This window comes from Barbus barbus (genome assembly GCF_936440315.1).
Source record: "Barbus barbus genome assembly, chromosome: 7".
NCBI lineage: Eukaryota > Metazoa > Chordata > Actinopteri > Cypriniformes > Cyprinidae > Barbus > Barbus barbus.
The window spans coordinates 8,041,572-8,063,582 of NC_136735.1; the positions used below are offsets into that span (position 1 = coordinate 8,041,572).

The 22,011-nt window shown below is 35.1% G+C and overlaps 1 protein-coding gene across 1 annotated transcript in view; it reads left to right on the forward strand.

Moving 5' to 3' along the window:
* The window catches only part of LOC306872123 (glutathione S-transferase C-terminal domain-containing protein-like), a 58,549-nt gene extending 37,563 nt beyond the window's left edge, over nt 1-20,986 (forward strand). The window contains exons 6-12 of the mRNA XM_079420530.1: nt 1,659-1,774; nt 2,053-2,097; nt 2,528-2,656; nt 12,837-12,970; nt 13,854-13,884; nt 16,723-16,792; nt 19,304-20,986. Of these exons, the coding sequence (XP_079276656.1) occupies nt 1,659-1,774; nt 2,053-2,097; nt 2,528-2,656; nt 12,837-12,970; nt 13,854-13,884; nt 16,723-16,792; nt 19,304-19,443 (665 nt within the window). The 3' untranslated portion in view covers nt 19,444-20,986. The remainder of the gene's footprint in view (nt 1-1,658; nt 1,775-2,052; nt 2,098-2,527; nt 2,657-12,836; nt 12,971-13,853; nt 13,885-16,722; nt 16,793-19,303) is intronic.
* Nucleotides 20,987-22,011: the final 1,025 nt, after the last annotated feature.

Here is a 22,011-nt window from a genome sequence, read left to right on the forward strand (position 1 = left end):
TACCGGCGCAGTTTCTTTTAAATCGATGTAGAATTTCTCTACTTCTGTGTGTCTGTGTGTTAAACACAATCTACTACATATAGATAACGTCATTTTAATGAAAATAACAAATGAAAAAATATATAATCATAATCTATGACAAAAATACTTAGTTTATAATACAGAAAAAGATACTCTAGAAAAATCATGGGTGCACAATAGTTTTATAAAACCTAGTGAAACATTTTTATTTACAAATAAAAGTGAATAAGTGTAGGACTAAATCTGGTGAAATTATACACATTGCTCTTTGAATTGTTGTAAAATACATTCATGGAAAAACAAGCAAATACATTTCTATATAAATATATAGGCTACTATAAAATTAAAAGACATTTCTTTTAAATCTATAGCACAGTAATGAAGGCAGCAACATATGATAGATAGGACAGAACAAGAAAGACTGTTAATAATCGTTCATTGCGCAAAAGTATTATAAGTAAGACTCCAATAAAGAGCAGCAGAAAGCACTTATGCGTATCCTGTGCACAGAATGATGCGCTTGAAGCGACACGGAGTCACTGCGCGCAGCGCTCTGAGTCCGCATAGAAACGTTCAAAGTACAAAGGGAAGAGATATTGATGCGTAGTGTATTAAATCTGTGCGTAAGTTTATTAAGCCTTCTTTTAACGGTTTTAAACCTCAGTAACTGTGTGCTCTTGAAGAGTTTACATGAACTTGAATTTAAAGACTTAAATATTCATCTGTACCTCAGATTAAACTATGGAACAGCTTCAGAACACTTGAAATATAGTGCACGAAAACTTTATGGTGCTTTATAATGTTTTTGTGTCTTTCGTGGGGCTTAACAATAACACAGAATAGTATGCGCACAATATCGGATTTGGATCGGTCTCGTCTGACCCATACCCGAGCCGCAGAAAATGACCGTATCGGAGCCGATACCGATCCTGAGTATCGGATCGATGCATCCCTACTTTTAACTTAACAATAGTTTGTATTCATTTATTTCTTTTATTTCCTACATATCTTTGCTTGTCTCTAGAATCATTCCACCTTTTTCGTTTCTTATAATAAAATAATTTAAACTTAAAATATATATTTTTTTAAATTAAACAGTTTTATTTATTTCTGTTATTTCCTGCATAGCTTTGCCAGTCTCTTTTTTTTTTTTTTTTTTTTTTTCTCTTAATAATAAAATAATTTAAGCTTAATTTTTTTAACAGACCGTAGTTTGTTTGTTTGTTTTATTTTATTTGTAATATTATTTGATCTGTTATTCATACATAGCTATGCCTATCTCTTTCTTCTCTTATAGTAAAATAATTTTAAACAAAATAATATTTTTTTATTTGATCTATTTGTTGTTTATTTATATCTATCTGATTTATATCAGTCTGTTTTTTAATTATATTTATCTGTTATTTGTTTTGTATGTTTGTTTGCTTATTTATGCAAAATCAGCTAGTCATTCTCAAAATAAACCCATAAGGCTGATTTGACTGATTCTGATCTTGGTTTATTTTCCGATTACCTGCTGACTGTACATTATCTACTGTTTCATGTAATATTTGTAACACTTATAATATTTGTTAAGAGTGTTGTTTTAGTGTGTTGCTGTTGGCCGTCTCAGTCTTAACGTTCACTTTTCTCTAAAGGTAAGATGTCAGACGCCCGCGCCGTGCGCAAACAACAGCAGCTCAACAACCTGGTTGCTATGGTGACGGAGCTGGCCCGCCCCGGGCACACGGTGGTGGATTTCTGCAGCGGGGGGGTAAGTTACCTTCTGACATTTTAAAACCGTCTTGGACTTGTTTCTGTTTTCTTACAAGAGTCTTTGTGTGTCAGTAAGCATCTGTTCTCCTCCCTTGTCACCTCATGCAATCTTAGGGAGTGCTCTTGTTATTCTGTGCATACATGTAAGCCCTGTGAGCAACAGGTCAATATTCTGATGGGCGTCTGTGTTCTCGTCAGCAGACTTTGATCTGATGAGCTCTTTAAAGTCTGCTTCTCCAAGATCTTCTGCAGCTTTCTCTTTGTTTGTTTTCTTAGGGGCATGTTGGGATTGTTTTGGCGTACACGCTTCCTAAATGTCAGGTAAGACTTTCTGATTTGTTCAAGCGTAGCAAGTTCAAGTTAAAGGAGTCAAAGAAGAGAAACTAAATCTGTCTTCCAGGTGACCTCATTTGTAGACACTGGAAAAATAAACTGATTCCACACTATTGTTGCTGTTTTTTCCCCCAAAGACCTTGTTGGGAAGATTGTACTTTAACCAGTGCGAATAGGAAAATCAGCCCTGCATTAGAATACTCTTTGAGCGCTAATACACATTTGATGGTTCAGTGGATTATTAGGTAGTCATTTAGAAGATGTACTTCGTTTTCTCTGCTGATTTTCTTTCCTTTTGATGAAATGGCTTTTCAAAGAAGAGCAGTTTGAGAATCAATGAGCAATCTGGCAATGAACCAGTAAACTGTAAAAAATATATGTGGCATGGTGAAATATCCCCTTTTTTGTAATCGATCAGGTTATTCTCATTGAAAATAAAGAGGAGTCACTGGTTAGGGCCAGAGACCGAAGCGCTCAGCTCGGATTGACAAACATCGGCTTCATCCAGACAAACCTCGACTACTTCACTGGAAACTTCAACATTGGGGTGAGCGCCATATTTTGTTGTACGTACGCATGATATTTGTCTGTGAAGAACAAGACAGAAATCTATTTAGCAAGTATGTTAAATGTATTTACAGATGTTGGTGTTGTTATGGGAATTTTGTTGTGTTGTGTAGGAATTGGTTCATAACTCATCCAGCATTTGTGCTATTGTCATGAATGATACTTTAAGTATGTGTGTGTGTGTAGTATATTGTTGATACAGTGAGATTTAAATTCTTATATTTTGCAGTCTTTCATAATATAATGCAGTTTTTCTTTAATAATTAGTAGGGATGTAACGATGCACCTCGAGTCGGTTGAAAATCGATACAAATTGACGATTTAAATCTGCTGAGATGTTAAACGAATTGCAATTTCAATTTAGATTAAAAACTATTTAATTTAGATTAAAAACGGCACATGCTGCATGCTTGGATCATAATTAAAATGCAGTGGTTGCCTCTAAATGAAAGAGCACAGACAAAGCCTTAGTTTGTTTATATGAAGAGAGATATTTGATTTGGGGTTTGTTTTAAAAATTTCAGTTTAGTTATGTTATTCTACATATTTTAATTTCACAAAGAAATGTGCAGCATTTTGTCCAAGCAATAATAAAAGGACACCTTTTAATTTATAATTTGTCTTAAATCTCATTTTGTTGAATCATTACATCTTGTAAAAAAATGTATTGCAGTCATTGTTTCATTTTGAACATGAAGGTCAAATATTTCATAGTGTTTCTTTGTGACATTTTTCATAATCTTTGTTATATTGTTTATTTCAACTTTTACTTCATATTTTGAATCCCTTATTTTCAGTTTGGTCCCCACTTATAGCCTTTCATAGATAATTGCTTTTGTTAATGTTTGCTTACAGCATTTGTTCTTGCTATGAGCAGTTTCAATAATTTCACATGAAGAAAATACATTTTTCCCAGAAGGTATAGGTATCTCTTCATTTGCATTGTAAAGCCTATTTAAAAGGATGAATTCTGGCACTACCTGCCATCCATATTAATTATGCAATTAACCCTTTCGTTTGTCCTTCATTTTTTTTTCAAAAGCGAGTGGGTTTCTCATTTCTGCGTTTTGAGTGATGAAACTGATGAAAGACTGCATTCAGTTTTTCATTTGCTTAAGTGTTGTAACCACAAACATATTAGAAATGAGACGGCAAGTTTCTATTACAGAGTCTAGTTGGATTCTACCAGTGACAAGCAATCGCTGACCTTTAAGACAGAAATATTTTTGCTTGCTTTTTATAAAAAATGAGTTGTGAATTATTTGTTTTTATGTACCGCACTGGCAAATAGTTTTGACTTGTTTCAAGCAGATTAATATTAATTAATAAACAGTTTTGTTTGCTGTGTAATCTTTGAGGGACACTGTTGTGTCTGTAATAAATGAGGAAGTATTTGCTTGCTGCAGTTCTTGTTCGTTTCTGGCAGTAATGAGATGTTTGGGCCTGCAGCACTGGCCTCATCTCCACAGAGAGCTGCGGCTGCAGTATTAAGCTTCACACGTGGCCGAGGTTGGGGGTTTATCTGCTGCCCACACAAAGGGGCTTTATCAAACCTTCACTGTTTCCCAAACTAATACCTGTATCTGTGTAGAGCTTCTTTTGGGCAACTAGCACAGTCATAAAAAGTAAGAGTGCAAGATTCATATCGAACAGTCATTTGTCAAATGTACCATCCTAGGTTTATCTAGGTTTTTTTTTTTTTTCCCCCCTTCAAACATTTTTCCATGTGGAGATTAAATATTCCTTGATTTACATCAGCAATAGCTGATGCCTCTTTTAGCACCTGTGCAAGCGATAGGACATTTTGTTGATTGCATTAAGTTGTTAAAGGGATAGTTCACCCAAAAATGAAAATTCTGTCATTAATTTCTCAACCTTGTGTCGTTCCAAACCGGTAAGATCTTCGTTCATCCTCAGAAAACAAATTAAGATATTTTTGATGAATTCCAAGAGCTCTCTGTCCCTCCCATAGACAGCAAGGAACCTACCACAATCAACGCACAGAAACATAGCAAGGACATCGTTAAAATAATCCATGTGACATCAGAGGTTCAACCATAATTTTACGAAGCTATGAGAATACATTTTGTGTGGAATTCATCAAAAATATCTTATTTCATCATAAATATTTGTGCTCAGAGATAAAGTTCTTACAGGTTTGGAACGACATGAGGGTGAGTAATTAATTATAGTATTTTCATTTTTGAGTGAACTGTCCCTTTAAAGTATACTGTATTTGCTTATTGTTTGTGTCGTTCATGGAAAACCTGAAAATTACAGGCTTACAGGCTTGAAAATGAACAACACAATGAAACTAATTTTTTATAAAAGTTTTGTTATTGTTCTTTATGAAGTTTGACATGCTGAATATAAAAATCACTTTTTTTTTTATTACTTTGATACATTACTAATTGTATCAATTAAAGCTGCAGTCCGTAAATCTTTTGGCTTAAAAATGATCCGAAATCAATATTTGAGCAAGTACATAACCATCCAGTGTTCAAAACTATCACCGTACTTTAACCCAATTCACAACGGTTAGTTTATAATAATGTTTTCTAATTTGAGTAGTACAGGTAGGTTTTCGTGGGAAATTCGAGCATGGCACTGCATCATTACGTCACGTCTGTAAACATAAAGAAGTTGTCCCGGCTAATAGACTATACCGCATGTGAGGATCCTGCAGGAGGCAGATCATTTATAGCCTTTTCTCACAGCAGCTAGACTAATTAAATGTCTTTTTGATGGCGGATTGTAATCCAGAAAGGATTGTGTTTATGAAAAACATGTGAATGAAATTAAATTATATTCCAATTTCAAATGTGCTTCTGATTACAGATAGCCTGGGATTACACAAGATTTGTATTTTAAAGACAACCAGTTCAAAGGGAGCATAATTTGCTTTTTGGGTTAAAATAATTTCTGAATATGAAATTCGAATGGCATGACAATTAGATTAGACTGTACAGAAATAGAAATCTACACATTAATACACACTATACTCATAGTCACGCAATGTTGATGTTGTTAACATCATGGCATTATACGGTGAAAATTCTTATTTGGGTCATATATTCCAAGACGTAGGCCAATCTATGATTCCTAAGGACAATTCCAGGTTTTCAAACAGAGATGGCGACAAAGAGGCAAAACTTACGGATTGCAGTTTTAATGATACATTACTTTTTGTGGATCATTAACAGTGCTCATGAAAACAAAAAATGCTAACAAATTACACATGCTAATATGTTATTACTCATCATGCATAAAAATTGCGTGGTACATGCATAATACTAAGCTAATATCAATTTAACATAGTTACCAAAACAGTCCTCCAAAACTTCAAAAGTTTATGTTGGATGAATTATGTCTTTTATGACTAGTTTCACATTGTTCTGGAATGTTCCAGCACTAGAATATTACTGAATATTCCAGAATGTTACAGAATCTTCTAGAACTTTCCCACCCTTGCAAAAGCAATATATAAAAAAAATGGCAAAATTAGTACAAAAACCAATGTTTCATAATTAATGATAGAAGTTCTAAAAATTTACCTGACCTATATAAATAAAATAATAATAATTAGCACCATAGAATTACAGAAGAACCATAAAAAATTGTTACATTGTGTAATTTGTTATTGAGCTAGTTTACAAATCAGCCTAAATTTAAATGATTCATTGTCGAATCTGCATGAATTTGAATGATTTTACTAAAACGTCTACAATTACAAGAGACAGGAAGCATCACAGAAAAGTCTTCAGATTTTAAAGATTGTTCATTCCACCATTGAACAACAGTTAATATGAAAGTGATTGTGTGCTCTCTGTTGGTAGTATAAGACTGATTGCCTTGCTGTTTAGAGACAAAGAGGTCTTTTAAGGCATCAAATTTGTATTTTACCTTGTCTTTGAGTTTCTAAACTTTTGAATTATCTTGCATAACTCACATTTCATTAGCATAAATGATTAAAAGTCTTTGCTTGCTAAAGCAGCACAGCCAGAACTGTTTGTAAGCGGATACATATTGTTTCCCAGAGGGTTAGATATATGTGAAAATAGCTACTATTCCTTTAAGACAGTCTGTAATAAGGCTTGTAGCTACACCAGGGAAAAAAATGACTAAACGTGGGTAATGATGTGAAAAGAGAAGTTATGGACTGTTTGTTCAAACTTGATTTGTTGTACCTGTTGAATGATGGTGACACAAGTGCACTGCTGTGTTCTGTGGCTGTGAATAATGAACTTGCATCGTAGTCGTGAAGCTGTGCCTCTTCCACACCTCGGGCAAACTACTTAATTATAAAGACAGAAAAGTTTTTTACCCCCATTGAAGGGAAGAAAAAGAAATATCATCAGCAAAAATGAAATCCTGCTATAAAAAAAACTAATAAAGAAATATGCTTTTGCAGCATGCTTTATTATTTTGCCATCCAATGCTGAATAATTTATACAAGGAAAATTGAGCACTGAGGTTGACGTTAAGCTCTTTGTCAATGTCTTATATTTCCAGTGCTTTCAGAAAACCTTCATTTATTGTTTGTCGGATCCTTCAGTACAAGAGACCACACAAAACTGATGTGAATTCCACTTTATTTGCTTGCAAAGGAAAAACAAACTTGAGCTTTGTAACACTGCTTCTTTCCCATGCTAAACAACATTCATCTGATCTCTTGGGAGACGGCCCACCAGCTTTGTCTCATTATGACTGTAAATTCGTTCTAGAGACGGAGCATTCCGATGAAAGACTTGGAATGACTGTGATTTTGTGTTTTTCAACCTCTTTGCATTTTTAAAAAGAAATGGATTCTGGCCCCAAAGAATGCCAAGAGTGATTTCATCATGTTGAGCTCAAGTGTGATTGCTTTACTACCACACCAAGAGTGAACATTCACCCACAAATATTAACAAACAATATTTTAAAATGAAACACTTCTTTTCTGTTGAACTTTTTTTGATGATTTATTTTTTTTTTTCTTTTTTTGACACATATATATATATATATATATATATATATATATATATATATATATATATATATATATATATATATATATATATACATACATACATACATACATACATACATACATACATACATACATACATACATACATACATACATACATACATACATACATACATACATACATACATACATACATACATATATATATATATATATATATATATATATATATATATATACATACATATATATACATATATACACACACACACACACACACAGTGCCCTCCAAAATTAATGGAACATTAAAGACAAAATTGCTCTGTTGGCTGTGGAGTCAAGACATGTACAAATATGATTAAAAGATGAATATGAGACAAAACTACAGAATGTCACATTTTATTATTGGGTGATTCAACACATAGATGTTTACCAGCTAAGAAGTTCAGCACTTTTAGAGTTTCATCCCTCTATCTGATGTGAGCATAAGTATTGGGGCAGTTGCCTCACAGGTCTTTCTAAGTGATCAGCTGTGTCCTGTTGCATTAATTCTTCAGATATTAAAAGCAGGGAATGTGTCGTATCAGTTATATCCATTACTTCTGTATTCTGAATCTTGCATTCGATGATGACACACACAAACCAGGATGAAGATGAGGGAGCTGACTTTTGAGAGAAAAGCAGGCAATTTGGATGCTAAAAGAAAAGAGGGAGTCAGTTAGAGCTCTAGCAAAAACAAAGGGCATGGAGAAATCAAGAGTTTGGAAACCACCAGCAACCAACAACGACCTGATCGACTGAGAAGACAACAGTAGTTGATGACAGACAAATAAAAAAAGCTATGAAAATGAACCTTAAAATACGTGTCTGTAAAATCACCAACAACTTCCAGAAAGCTGGGGTGATGCTCTGACAATCTACTGTCCTCAGGAGACTTTGACACAGAATTACAGATGCTACACAGCAAGATGCAAACCTCTGACCAGCACCAAAAATAGAAAGGCAAGATTAGAGTTTGCAAAAAAGCACAAAGGTGAGCCAGAAGAGTTTTGGAACTGTGTTTATTGAGAAAAAAAGGGAACTGCAATGATCCCAAGAATACAGCCTCATCTGTAAAGCATGGTGGAGGTGGTGTCATGGCATGGGCATGCATGGCTGTCTCTGGAACAGGCCCTCTCAACTTTACTGATGACTTAATGTATGAGGACAGGAGCAGAATGAATTCGGAAGGGTACAAAACCATCTTGCCTACCAATATTCAAGAAAATGCCACCAGATTCATTGGGAAGTGCTTCATATTGCATCAGGACAATGACCCAAAACACCCTGCCAGTTCAGTCAAGGAGTTTATAAGGGCAAAGAAATGGAAAGTCTTAGATTGCCCAAGTCAATCTCCAGATTTAAATCTGATTGAACATGAATTTCACCAGCTGGAGAGGAGAGTAAAGGCAGAAACTCCCCAAAACAAGCAACAATTGGAATTGGCTGCATTAAAGGCTGGGAAAAGTATTTCAAAGGATGAGACCAAGAGTCTGGTGATGTCTATGGGTCACAGACTCACTGCTGTGATTGTGAGCAAGGGATCTGCAACTAAATAATAGCTTTTAATCTTTTCAATCAATCAATCAATCAGTATGTGTGTGTGTGTGTGTGTGTGTGTGTATATGTATATGTGTGTATGTATGTATGTATGTATGTATGTATGTATGTGTGTGTATATGGGCCTGCATATACTTTTAATTGGTTGTTTTATGGTTTTGGTTATGGTTTTTCCTTGGTTTTGTTTTTTTTGTTTTGTTGCGTTTTTGCTTTGATATGACCGTTCAGGTCATTTTGTGCACAATAAATGTTGTTTTTTTGTTTTGTTTTGGGTTTTTTTTTTTTTTGCTTTGATATGAGAACAGTTCAATCATAAAAGCCAACAGTAATCACGAGGATCAAAAAGGCAGGATAATGTTTTAGATGTATTTATACTTACCTAGTCACAATTTATTGCTAAGCCCTACTAATATTACCATAAGTACACTATTATTGTTGTTATATCTCATATTTATTTATCATCCTATCACTATATAGCTACATAAAAGCAATGTATTTTATAAGATCTTGTATTTTGTGTTAAAGTAATGTCTTTTTTTTTTCCAGTTGTGCTATATCTTGCATTATAGCATCTATATAGCAGCCTTTGTTGTGAATAGTCTGTGATTTGCTACGTTTTTTGTTTTGTTTTGCGAAAAAATACCTAATTCCCGTACTTTGTACCTGAAGTTTTACAGTAGTTGTGCATCGATTTACTCTTTACAGTCTCTCATCCATCATTGTCAGAATTCCTGTGCATTTCATCAGTAAATGGTCATCGAAAGTTGTACTTTCACAAAACATCTTCTGAAAGTGTCTCTCAGCGTCCTTAAGAAACGCTATCTGTAGTATTGTCATCTTGTTGCATCATTGTTAACTTTAGAAATTCACCTGCTGACGTCTTCAAAGCTCCAGGGTTTCACGGTCGATTTTGCTTGTTGTGGTGATGCAGCGTTCTGTTGTTGGCTTCAGACGTGAATGGATGGCCCCATTATGAGATGGTGGTCTACTTCAAAGAGCTGAAACCCTGCGTTAATGGATTCTGATTAGTACATAAGGGTGGCCCTTGAATACTCAAACACCTGCCCTGGGTTTTTGAGAATGGCTTTACTACATATCCTGTTAAAAAGACATTATGAATCATTTCGGTCTAATTAGCGTCTCGAGAACTTAATTACAATCCACACTGGACGCTTTGCCAATATTGCTTTTTCCTAATTTATTCCGTCTCGGCTTATAAAATGTCAGCTAAGGCTGTGTGTTTTCCCACACAGTTCACAGACATATTTCCTCTTCTATGGCAACTCCAAGCAGCGTGTAGAGCGAATCCTCTGAGATTTGGCCACATTTCCCGGAAAACTTCTTATGGGGGATTTGAAGGGTGTTAATCCGTGGATTTGGTCGGCTGTGTGCACACACACGCGCTCGCTGAGACAACAGTTTGCATTATTTGTTCCAGTTTCTCACACTAACGGTGACGGATACAGGCACTGGTCCGTGAGCCAAGCCGAACGCTTGATCTTCACTTGAGCTTCTGTGAGGACATCTAAGACTTTTCTTTACCCTCCATCAAGCTGTTCGATCCACTTTTCCTGCTAATAGGCAGAGAGACGTCTGCTGTCATGCGGTGTCACAGCGGCGGGGTATGACTGCCGTGCTCTCTTTCTCTCTCTCTCGTTCTGTGCCTGAGCCACTAACAGATCAATGAGAACATGGCTAGATACAGAAAGGTGGGAAGAGCTTTGAGATGATGTGGGGAAATGTGGTCGAGGACAGCCGGAAAGCAGCGTGAAGAGTTTAATCCAGTTTTTAGTTGTCATACATTGATTTAAGCCACACTGAGCACTGGAAAATAGTCTAATACACACATTTATAATGATATAACTCATTTTATTTTGCTTTTATCTATACAACAACCTGGTTAAAATGGCAAGTTTGTGATAATGTAATCTTTGAATCTTTCATGTCGGCTTCATGTGTTTTAATCACTTCATACTTCTGTAACATTCTCTCAATTTTTTAATTTTTTATTTAATGTCTTCAAAAATGTGAAGTTGCGTAACTATGAAGTAATCAAATGTTTTCCATACACCTTTTGATTACACTTTAGTATAGGGACCAGTTCTCACTATTAAACTAGTTGCTTATTAGCATGCCTATATTATTAACACATTGGCTGTTTATTAGTACTTATAAAGCATATTCTACATCCCTAATCCCACCCAATACCTAAACTTAACAACTACCTTACTAATTATTAATAAATTTGGAGTTTGACGCAAAAGTTGGTGAGAATTTGATCTTGAAATAAAGTGTGACCCATCTTTTTCTCTTCTTAACTACAGTGTTTCATCCTTTTAATGAGACCTGTAATCCTTCACATTTCAGTTATACCTTGATATATATTTTAACCCCTATAAAAAGAATCTGAAAATTAATTTAATTACGAAAATGAAAAAAAATGTTTTCTTACAAGTCAAATATTCAAGTCATTGTCTGTATAAATTAACTTTTTAATGCATTTTTTCTGTAAAATAATTGGATTCAATTCAAGTTGATTTCATAACAGTTCAAAAGTTTGGTTCAGACAGATAATTTTTTGAAGAAATGAATACTTTTATTCACCATGAATGCATTAAAGCGACAGTAAAGACATGTATAATGTTACAAAAGATTTCTATTTCAAATCAATGCTGTTCTTTTAAACTTTCTATTCATCAAAAAATTATGGAAAAAAATCAGTTTCCACAAAAATATTACATTTACATTTATGCATTTATCAGACGCTTTTATCCAAAGCGACTTACATTGCATTCAAGTTACAGTTTTTACATTTTATCAGCTTTAATATTAGGCAACACAACAGTTTTCTACTGTTTTCACAAAGTTTCTTCAGCTGTTTTGTGCACTAAAAACCCATTCACACCAAGGACGATAACTATAGAAATAATGATATAGTTCTAAAAATCATTCTCAATATTAAAGAATAGCTGAGTTCACACCACAGCTATAACGATAAAGGCACAGAGAAACGATATCGTTGGAATCACTTTCAGAACGATTTTTTTCAGCTGATAAACGCTAAAAACATTGACAGCCAATTGAGCTCAAGAGTTTAAAACAGCAGACAAGCGTGTGCTTACAGACGATATCATTTGCTGGTGTGGATGCTAATATCGTTATCTTTAAAGTTATCATTATTGGTGTAAACAAGGCTTACATCAGCATATCAGAATGATTTCTGAAGGATAATGTGACACTAAATTCTGAATGCTGAAAATTCAATAAAATATATTCTAATAGAAAATGGTTATTTTAATTTGTAAAAATATTTCACGGTATTATTGTTTTCTGTATATTACATCAAATAAAAGCCTCGGTGAGCATAAGAGACTTCTTTCAAAAACATATAAAAAAACTTTCTGACGCCAAACTTTGTGGTTGTGTAATTGTGAGGGGGAAAAAATGACTGATCAGTTTAGCCAAAGTGACACATTATTTTCTTGCTCTAGAACTCAATGGTGGTAGTTTGGTTACCAGGTTTTGCTTAAGAACTCTTTAATGTCTTTAGGAAATGTCTTGAAGTAGCGTGACTGGTGTCTTGTCTATTTCAGGTGGCCCTGCATGCGTGCGGAGTGGCGACAGACATGGTGTTGGATCGCTGCCTCCAGGCGCAGGCGGGATTTGTGATTAGTCCGTGCTGCTACGGGTTCATTCAAAACACACTCAAGTTCAACTTTCCCAAGAGGTGAAAACTGCGTCTCCTCTGTCTCTCTGACTTTTCTCGCTTGCTATCTTTCTTTTCATTTGTTCGCCTAATTCCACAGCACACAATGACCGTGTAGATCTATAATAATCCACAGTATTAAATGTTAAGCTCTGCATACTCTGAAATGAACCTGACATGAATGATTTATTAGGATGATCGAAAATAGCTAACCATAATAAACATCCATTGTGTCTATTTCTGTCTTACTCTTCACATCAGTGTTCTCAGAATTGAACGTGCTTTACTATCAACAATCACACAGCTGTGCATCATTAAATATTGGCAAGAACATGTAAAAATGAGGTTAAACTGAGAGTGAGTGTTTTAAAGTTTCCTAACAGTGAGAATTGCTTTCGAACAGTCATCAGTTTTCCCCCAATCGCAAGCTATCGCTCTCCAAATCTGCTGTAAACTTTCATTTAATCTCAGTTTTGCCGCGGGGCATGAGCATCAGGGTGGCAAGGGCAGCGAGCGCAATAAATAATTTATGTTCACGGTGTTGCCATGACAGTGATTTGTCATTTGTGGCATTCGACAGGAGGCCAAAAAGGGTCGGCCTGATGACAGACAGTTAATGTAGCAAACATTACCTACCACACACATAATCTCCAAGAGCTTCAGAGCTCTTCTTTATCATGCAAGTGTTACATGAGACATCCGGCTGTGTTTACACACGGCTTATTTCTGCAACTGAACCTCTGCATGCATTTCTGTCCAAAGAGAATGTTTTCACCGTCTCCTTTGATCCGGATAGACTGTCCTCTCCTTAAACTTGTTCTTTCTTCCACGTCATGTAATTTTTCATTCGTGCCTGTTTGTGTGTGAGTTCATTAAGTCTGCCCCCCTCTGTCTCTCTCCACAGCGCGAGGTTTACGGAGACTTTGAGCTATAAGGTAAGTGTTTCAGAGCTCGTTTTCACTCTTTTCATTATCGCCTACACGTGTGGGACATCACACTGCCTGGTTCTGACTGCGAGACTCTTCTGGGAAAGCCTCATAATATGCCTCATGTATGTGAAGATCAGTGATTACTCATGTTCAGCTCATGACTGACAAGAGGTACTGACACTATAATTGGAATGAGTCCTGGTACTAGAAGCAAATATTCAGATCCAGCTTAGACTGCTCTTGAGACCCGGCATAGAAAATAAAGTGCTAAAAACTAACACGTATGTAAATTGTTATTTTAGTATTATTTATATATTATTATAGTGTTTATTAAATGTTGAATTAGATTTTTTTTATTTTTTCAGTTTTTGTTTTGTGTAGAAGTTTTGTTAAATGCATTTGTCATTTGTATTATTTTATTATTGTATTTATTTATATTTCGGTTTTGGTTAATTTTGTACTTCTGCCTATTTTTAATTTTTTTCCCCCCGTTTTCAGTTAATTGCCAGGGAAGCATTAAACATTTTGTTAATTTTTTCCCAACTTTTTTTTTTTTTAAGTAATAAAAAATATATTGAACAAATTATTTTCATGATGTTCAGTTCTTTTAATAGTTCTTGACTATGGATAGAAGTTTGTAAAAAGTTATTTGTTTCTTTTTGTCTGTGTTATAGAAATTAGGAATAGTGAATCTGCAGTCTGCATTCAATTTTAGATTAAAAAAATTACTATAGTATGTTAAATACTATAAATAAAATACTATGTAATGCTAAAAAAAAAAAAAATGCTAAGATAATAAACTGAAAACAAATACAGTGCCACTGTTGTAAAGAGTCATAAATGAGAAGATTCTTTTGAAGTCATAATTTAGTCACAAATCAAATGTACAAAAAAAATGTATTATTCAATCATTGATTCTGAACATGTTCAATTGTTTATCATACACTGTTCTAATAAAAATGTTTGTTTTGTTTTGAAAGCCATATAGATCTAAATTATTGATCAGTGTTTATCAGTGTAAAATTTGGTAACACTTTAGTTTAGGGAACACACATTCACTATTAAGAGTTTTCCCTCAAACTCCTAATTTGCTGCTGCTTCATAGTAAGTGAGATAGTTGTTGTAGTAGATATGTTTAGGTATTGGGTAGGTTTCAGGGATCTAAAATATGTTCATGCAGAATAAGTCATTAATATGTGTTTTATAAGCACAAATAAACAGCCAATATGCTAGTAATTTGCATGCTAATAATCAGCTAGTTAATACATAAGTTAATAGTGTTTCCTATTCTAAATTGTTGCCAGAAATGATAATTTCAACCAAAATTTATAAGGACAAAACAGAAGCAGAGATGAATCTCCATCAGCTGTTTGCTCTAAGAATCAGCTTTGTGAAAATGTTACTGTGCACGAACATGCCACAGATTCTGAGGAGCAGAAAACAGCTGTCCATAAGCTGATGTTCATTTTCTCAAGCTCTGCTGAAATAGGGTATTCCTGGGAATAGAGTGCCCATGTACTGCAGTTGCACGTTGTATTTTTCCCAGTCTTATCTCCAGGCGCTGACGGAATAGTGAGGCAGAAGTGTGAGTAATGGATGAGGTTAATCAGTCGCATCTCACAGTCATCCACGTTCGCTTGACTACTGCATCTGCCTCTCTCACACTGCGCTCACGGCCCCTGCAGAGATATCACCTACATAGGGGCCTACAAGAGACAGGCAGTTCCTTGAGCGTAGATCTAAACCAAACAGACATTTAATTAGTGCTGTTTGCCAAGACAAACATCACTTTGCTATTGCTGTTGGAATTTGAACAAACTGAATTATGAGTTAAACTGTTTGGACTTGTTGAGGATAATACTGTAGGTGTGATATTACATAGCACACTTGGCAACCGCCCTTAACAGCCTACTTTGTAAGCCTACTTAACAACTTTGGCACAGGTAAATATCAGTCAAAATTTGATCTACACACAGTTTACATACTAATACTTTTTTCTGGTTTGTTAAATTTGACTAGGTTATTCATTGCATTGGGACTTATGTGCACTAAATGCTTTGATAAAATGATTTCAATGCATTGAAATTCCCCAAAGAAAAAAAAAAACTTTTAATTGTTAGGACTTGATTTGAGTTTTATTTGTTCAAAATAAAATGTAAAAAGAGAGATTTTCTTTGCTTCTATCCAAGCTAGCATAATCGCAGTGTTTCTCATCGGTACGAATACTGAAAATGCTCTAGAAACACTTTACTGAGCTAAAGCCTGTTTTTGAGACGTTATACTGCTTTATAGCATTGATCGCAGCTATTAGCCTAGAGGATTAAACTTGATAGGAGGAATCAATCTGCCAGGGCTGTTACGTTCCTTTCCATCAACACTTGTTTCACTCAGTTAATGCAGAATAATGGTTGCTTGAAGCCATCGTTGGTCATCAACAGCAGAGCAAGTCATTTTGTGGCACTTCCTTGCAACGTTTCTTGCAAAAAATGCAATTAGAGTATATTGATTAATATAAAATGAACTGGGTGCTGCTTTCCTCGGTGTTTCCCTTTAATGGCTGGTTGTAAGGGTTGATAAATGGTCTGTTCCCTCACCACAACCCTAACGATCTGATGCATCGATGTTTCTCTTCAATTTACGCTAGTTGAGGCGCATACATGCTGTTTTTCATATATTTTTCGTGCATGTACGTTTAAACGCAAGTGTGTTTATTGATGTGTGTGTGTGTGTGTGTATACATATGCATACACACACATACATATATACATATACACATACATGCATACACATATACATATACATATATATATCTCGGTGTGTTAACGTGTTATATGGTTTCCACAGGAGCATATGATCCTGTGCAGGTTCGCAGACCAGACGGCTGTCAGTTTACCCCCAGAACGACGATTAATCGGTAAGATGTTTGTTTGTTTTAACAGGTGGTCAGGGTTGTTATGCCTGTTTTGTTTTAGGAGAGGAAATTCCTAATAGAGATCGTCCATCTGGCTAAAGTTTTTAGGCCAGAATAAGCTGCAGTGTTGAAGAGACTTTATGACATGATCAAAAGTCTGGCTGTGTGAGACTGTTATCATTAGCTAAAATTAAAACACACACACACACACATATATATATATATATATATATATATATATATATATATATTTATTTCCCATAAATTTTGCGTCTGAAAGGGAAACTCCTACAAATGTACATTTAATAAGGTCAGTTGCAAAAATAACTGTCCATGCCTTTTCAGCGCTAATTCTTCATTGCGTGTCTTTTAGTAAATCCTGACAGTATTTTAACGCCAAGAGACTGGTGCAAATCTGGCCCTAAAACTTTTAAATTTGCAGTATGTAATATTGACAGCTAGCAGTTGAAATAGGTACTGCAGTCCAAATTCAAAATATTAGAAAGTTTTGTGTGTTCCCTCCTTCTCAGATTCAATATGGGTTGCCAGATTGAGGACACGCAACTGGAAAAATCTGATTGGTTGGTTTATCCATGTTTTCATATGCCTCTGATCGTGGAGATTTTTAGATTTTTCAGGCTTTTTAGGTTGGGTAGAATAATCAGTCTCTGACCCAATTTGTTTCCTCATTTCCATGGCTGCAATACGCTGTGTTTTCATCAACTGGCAACCCGGACTGTTGAAATACTGTTGGGTGAACCGGCAGAGGGTGGAATCACGCGGACCAAAACAAAAACAGACATTCCAACACGGAACACAAATTTCAAAGTAGAATATATGTCTGTAGCATTGTTTTTCAGAGGAACAAGTATGTGAACTTAGCATGTCTCCTAAATATGCACAAACATATAATGATATTTTTGTGCTTTAGTACAGTCAAAAAAATTACATACAGCACCTTTAAAAAATTTATTTAAACAAAATCTAAATATTAATAAAAACCAAATTAGCATACAAGTAATACTAAAATCAGTAACTCTTTTCGGTATTGCTTTTGTTGCACCAAAGATGAGCATAATGGTTCATAAATGGACATTTGACACAAAATACTACTTGATAAATGGCAGCATGGTTAATTGTTTGCACTTCCATTGGACATTTTAAAATCTTTGTAAATGTTTCTCTGGACCAAACCCACTTGATAGGTTACCAATAAACCCTTATGAAGCATTTGAGTTTAGTAAAAATGGTGAATCTCTAACAATGTATAGAACACTGTAGCGAGATCAGACGCATCTTCCCGCTCTGTGACCTCTCTCTCTCAATCAAATTTCTCAGCACACACATTCAGCCTCACAGTCTCGTCGCACTCTCACATAAATCTGACGCCACTGTCATCTTTCCTTCCACTGCCCATCTTTTCTAGCTGGCGAGATGACAGCCTCTTCACAAAACACATGCTAACCAGCGCCGATGCCTCAGTCAAAGCCAAAACTTTCCAAAGGCTTTCAAAAGCAAATATCTTTGCGTTTAGATGGGCCGTTAATTACAGTTTGATAAGATGATAAAATTTGTTTTAAAGTCTTCAGTGTGTTTTCAAAAGGCACTGCTTAAAGTTTTACTGTTTTATCCCTGAGATAACAGAGTGTCTTTAAAGAAATGTCTGTTTATTAAAGTAATTTGAAATTCCACTTTGGAAAAAGTTTCAATTAATCCTGAAAATAAATGTATCATGGTTTCTGTATCAAGAAGCAGAACTGTTTTAAACACTGATAATAATAATAATAAGCAATGTTTCCTGAGCATCAAATCAGCATATTAGAATGATTTCTGAAGGATCATGTGACACTGAAGTCTGTAGTAATGATAATGAAAATTCAGCTTTGCAGCACAGGAATAAACTACCTTTTCAAATAAAATAGAAAAAAATAAGTTATTTTAAATTGGAATAATATTTCACAGTATTATTTGTTCTGCATTTTTAATCAAATAAAAAAAATATTACCAACCAAAATTTTGCCAACTCTCGCAACCCCTTTTGCATTACATGTGCAAGGATACCAGAAATAGCTTGCTCATCCACCTTCAAGAATAGAACTTTCAGGACAATTTAGACAGCTTTTACATCTCATTTAACACACATTTGTACTAATTCCTTAATATAAGCAATTTATTAAAAATGTGAGCTACACATTTATGCTTTTGAACTCTTTAGAGTGTCTTGCCCTATAGACTCTCATTGTGTTTTTTTTTACAGATTCAAGGTTAAAATATCTGTGGTATAAACCAGAGAGTTAATTTAAGTGTGAAATTTATTTCATTGACCGTTAATAGATCTCAGAAAAAATAGTTAAAAACACATTTAGGTTTCAGTCAAATTTGGCTTTTTCTTAACCATGATTAACAGTGCAATACCTGAGTAATGTCTTCAGCAGAGATTTCCGGCCTGTGCTCAATAACGATAACGTTTCATAATTAGTCTCATTTCCAAATCTTTTCTCCTTTAATCACCAGGGAAGCGCTGTATGGGACTGGTGGACTTGGACCGCAGTTGGGCCGCCGAGACTCATGGGTATTCTGTGAGGGTGATGACCATGGTCCCCGAGGGCTGCTCGCCTAAGAACAATATGCTGGTGGGGATACCAACAAGATAACACTGACTCACGAGAAATACCCACGTCATGTCAGGACTACAAATACCTCCATGTTTTTCATTCATGTTACTACTCAAGTGTTTACCTTGGACAATTTATATTTGTATTTCATTTAAAGGGATAGTTCACCCAAATATTAAAAATTGGCATCATTTTAGCCTCATTTATTTTTTTTCATTTTCTGTGAGATTTCAGTCACTGTTTTCAATACAACAAAAGTGTATGCTGATTTACAAAAAATTGCATCCTACAAAAATTAATATAAATTGAAGACAGTGCTTTTTCTACCTTTGTGAGTTTAGCCATTTTAAATCACCATCCACTTTTCTTTAATGCAGAATTGAATCCTTGAGATCTTTCATCTTTTATGTTTGACAGAAGAAAGTAATACTAATATTGAATGCCATTGCTATGATGACAAGATTTTAATAATTGGGTGAACTATTGCTTAAATTGTTTTCCTTTGATCCAAAAGCATGGATCGCTGCGATATATGTGCACATACACACTTGAATTATGGTTTGATCTAATTGTGCAATCAGTATATTTGTTTTTTATTTCAGATTTTTAAAAGGCTTTTAATCTTGACTTCATCTAAACAATTAGAGTGACTTTTATTTCAGTAGGGGTTACAGATCAGTACTTTCCTGCTTGATTCGCATGCCCGGGGTTTGTTTGTAAAAAAGACAAAAAGCAGCACGCCTCTCAATAAATTAAACATGATTTCAAATGCCATTTGCAAATCAGACACATTGAATTGTGTAAAACCACCTTGCACCCTCTCCTCCACCATTATTGCGTATTATGCACAAAACAAAAGAGTCTCAAAAGCCCACTTTTCTAAAGTTATTACCAATGTAAAATTATTCATTGTAATTTGCTCCTCTCCCTCGCAGGAAAACAGAAACGTAGCTCTTGAGCTTTGTCTCAGAGTGTTTGATTAAAAGTATTGAACGTAAACACAAGGAGGTATTTATCACCATTCCCTTGTGTCGGAGGGTGCGAGAATTGAAGGGGTTAATATTTATGAAATAGCACATGGATTAATCTGACCACGGTTATGAATATTCGATTAGGCCACGGCTCACACAAATGTCAACGCTTCACATTGGTCTACAGCGTACACTGATATATGAACTGTTCCCCAGCTTTACTTTGCTGTGTTTGGACCCATACTGTCATCAAACACGCCTCCGGTTTGCTCGCTACAGAAGAGCTGGGGACTGTCACGTTTGTGATATAGAGATGAGATCTGTTCCTCCGCCATGAGGAAGCGCACAACCTTTAAGCTTTGAGGAGCCAAGCTAGCAAAGCTCATCTGAATTCTGCTAGCGGAGCCAATCTCTCTGAGTGTGAAAGACCGGAGACGGGGGCACCTTCCAAAGAGCTGGAATCATTTCAATGGGAAACGCTGCTTTCCTCAGGGATTGGCTCTGGGCCCTGACTAAATGTACATGAAAAACAAATACATACAGTAAAGGATAGAATGAGGCTAGATATAACTGCATTACTGTAATCCTGACATAAAGATATTGGAAGGTTGTTTCTTTTGTTGTTTTTTCTTTCTAAAGAACTATGGAATTGCTGATTTTCATAATATAAAATATGATGCACTGTTCTGACATGCACAGTACTGAAAAACATGCCACATAAAGTCAATATTGACAGCATAAGTGGAGGCGTAGGTAAAGTTTTGGTGTTGAGCTTATTTTCTTCTGCTTAAAACATATTGAAAGTACTATGTAAGACTACTTATCAGCAATCTTTTGCAGTATAGGCGTTTATAGAGTGATTTAATGTAATGAAGAAAACTACTCGCATATTGTATGAAAAAAGACATCTATTGGACACGATGCAAAGTAAATCTGTCTGAATTCAGACAATTTAGGTTTTGATTCTTTTCCGATTTAATTAGTTGTAATTTGGATGTAAATTGGATTCTCAGTGCTGAGCTCCCAGCAACCATTTTATATTTTATGGCATTTAAAAAAAAAAAAAAATATTAAATGCAGTAACCCAGAACTCCTTATTTTCTGTGTGGAGCTGGGTTACACAACAGAAACATTGTCCAGGTAAAGTACTATGCGCAGTTATGCTGCTGCTTTGCTTAAGAACTGCTACTGTGGGGGCGAAACGGTCCTGAAACTTCTGCACATAACTCTTCCCATACCATTTATGAAACACAAGTGAACTAATGCATTATTTCCTGTCCACTTTTTCAGCAGCATTGGTTACAAAATGTTTTTTCATTCATTTTTCTCGTAGAGATTTTAAAAGAGTTATAAGCCACGAACCAAGCATGAATCACATAATTGTTTTTATTTAAAGCAAAAAAAGGGGAAATGGTACAAGACTGTGTACTTGAGGGATTAAATGGATAATTCACCCAAATATCATTTATTCACCCTTGTGTTGTTCCAAACCTGTATGAGTTTAAGAACGCACAGTATGTTGGTAACCAAACAGTTGATATGGTAGGCATTGACTTCCATAGTACAGTGAAAAAATACTTTGGAAGTCAATGGCTACTGTCAACTGTCCGGTTACCAACATTCTTCAATAGAAGAA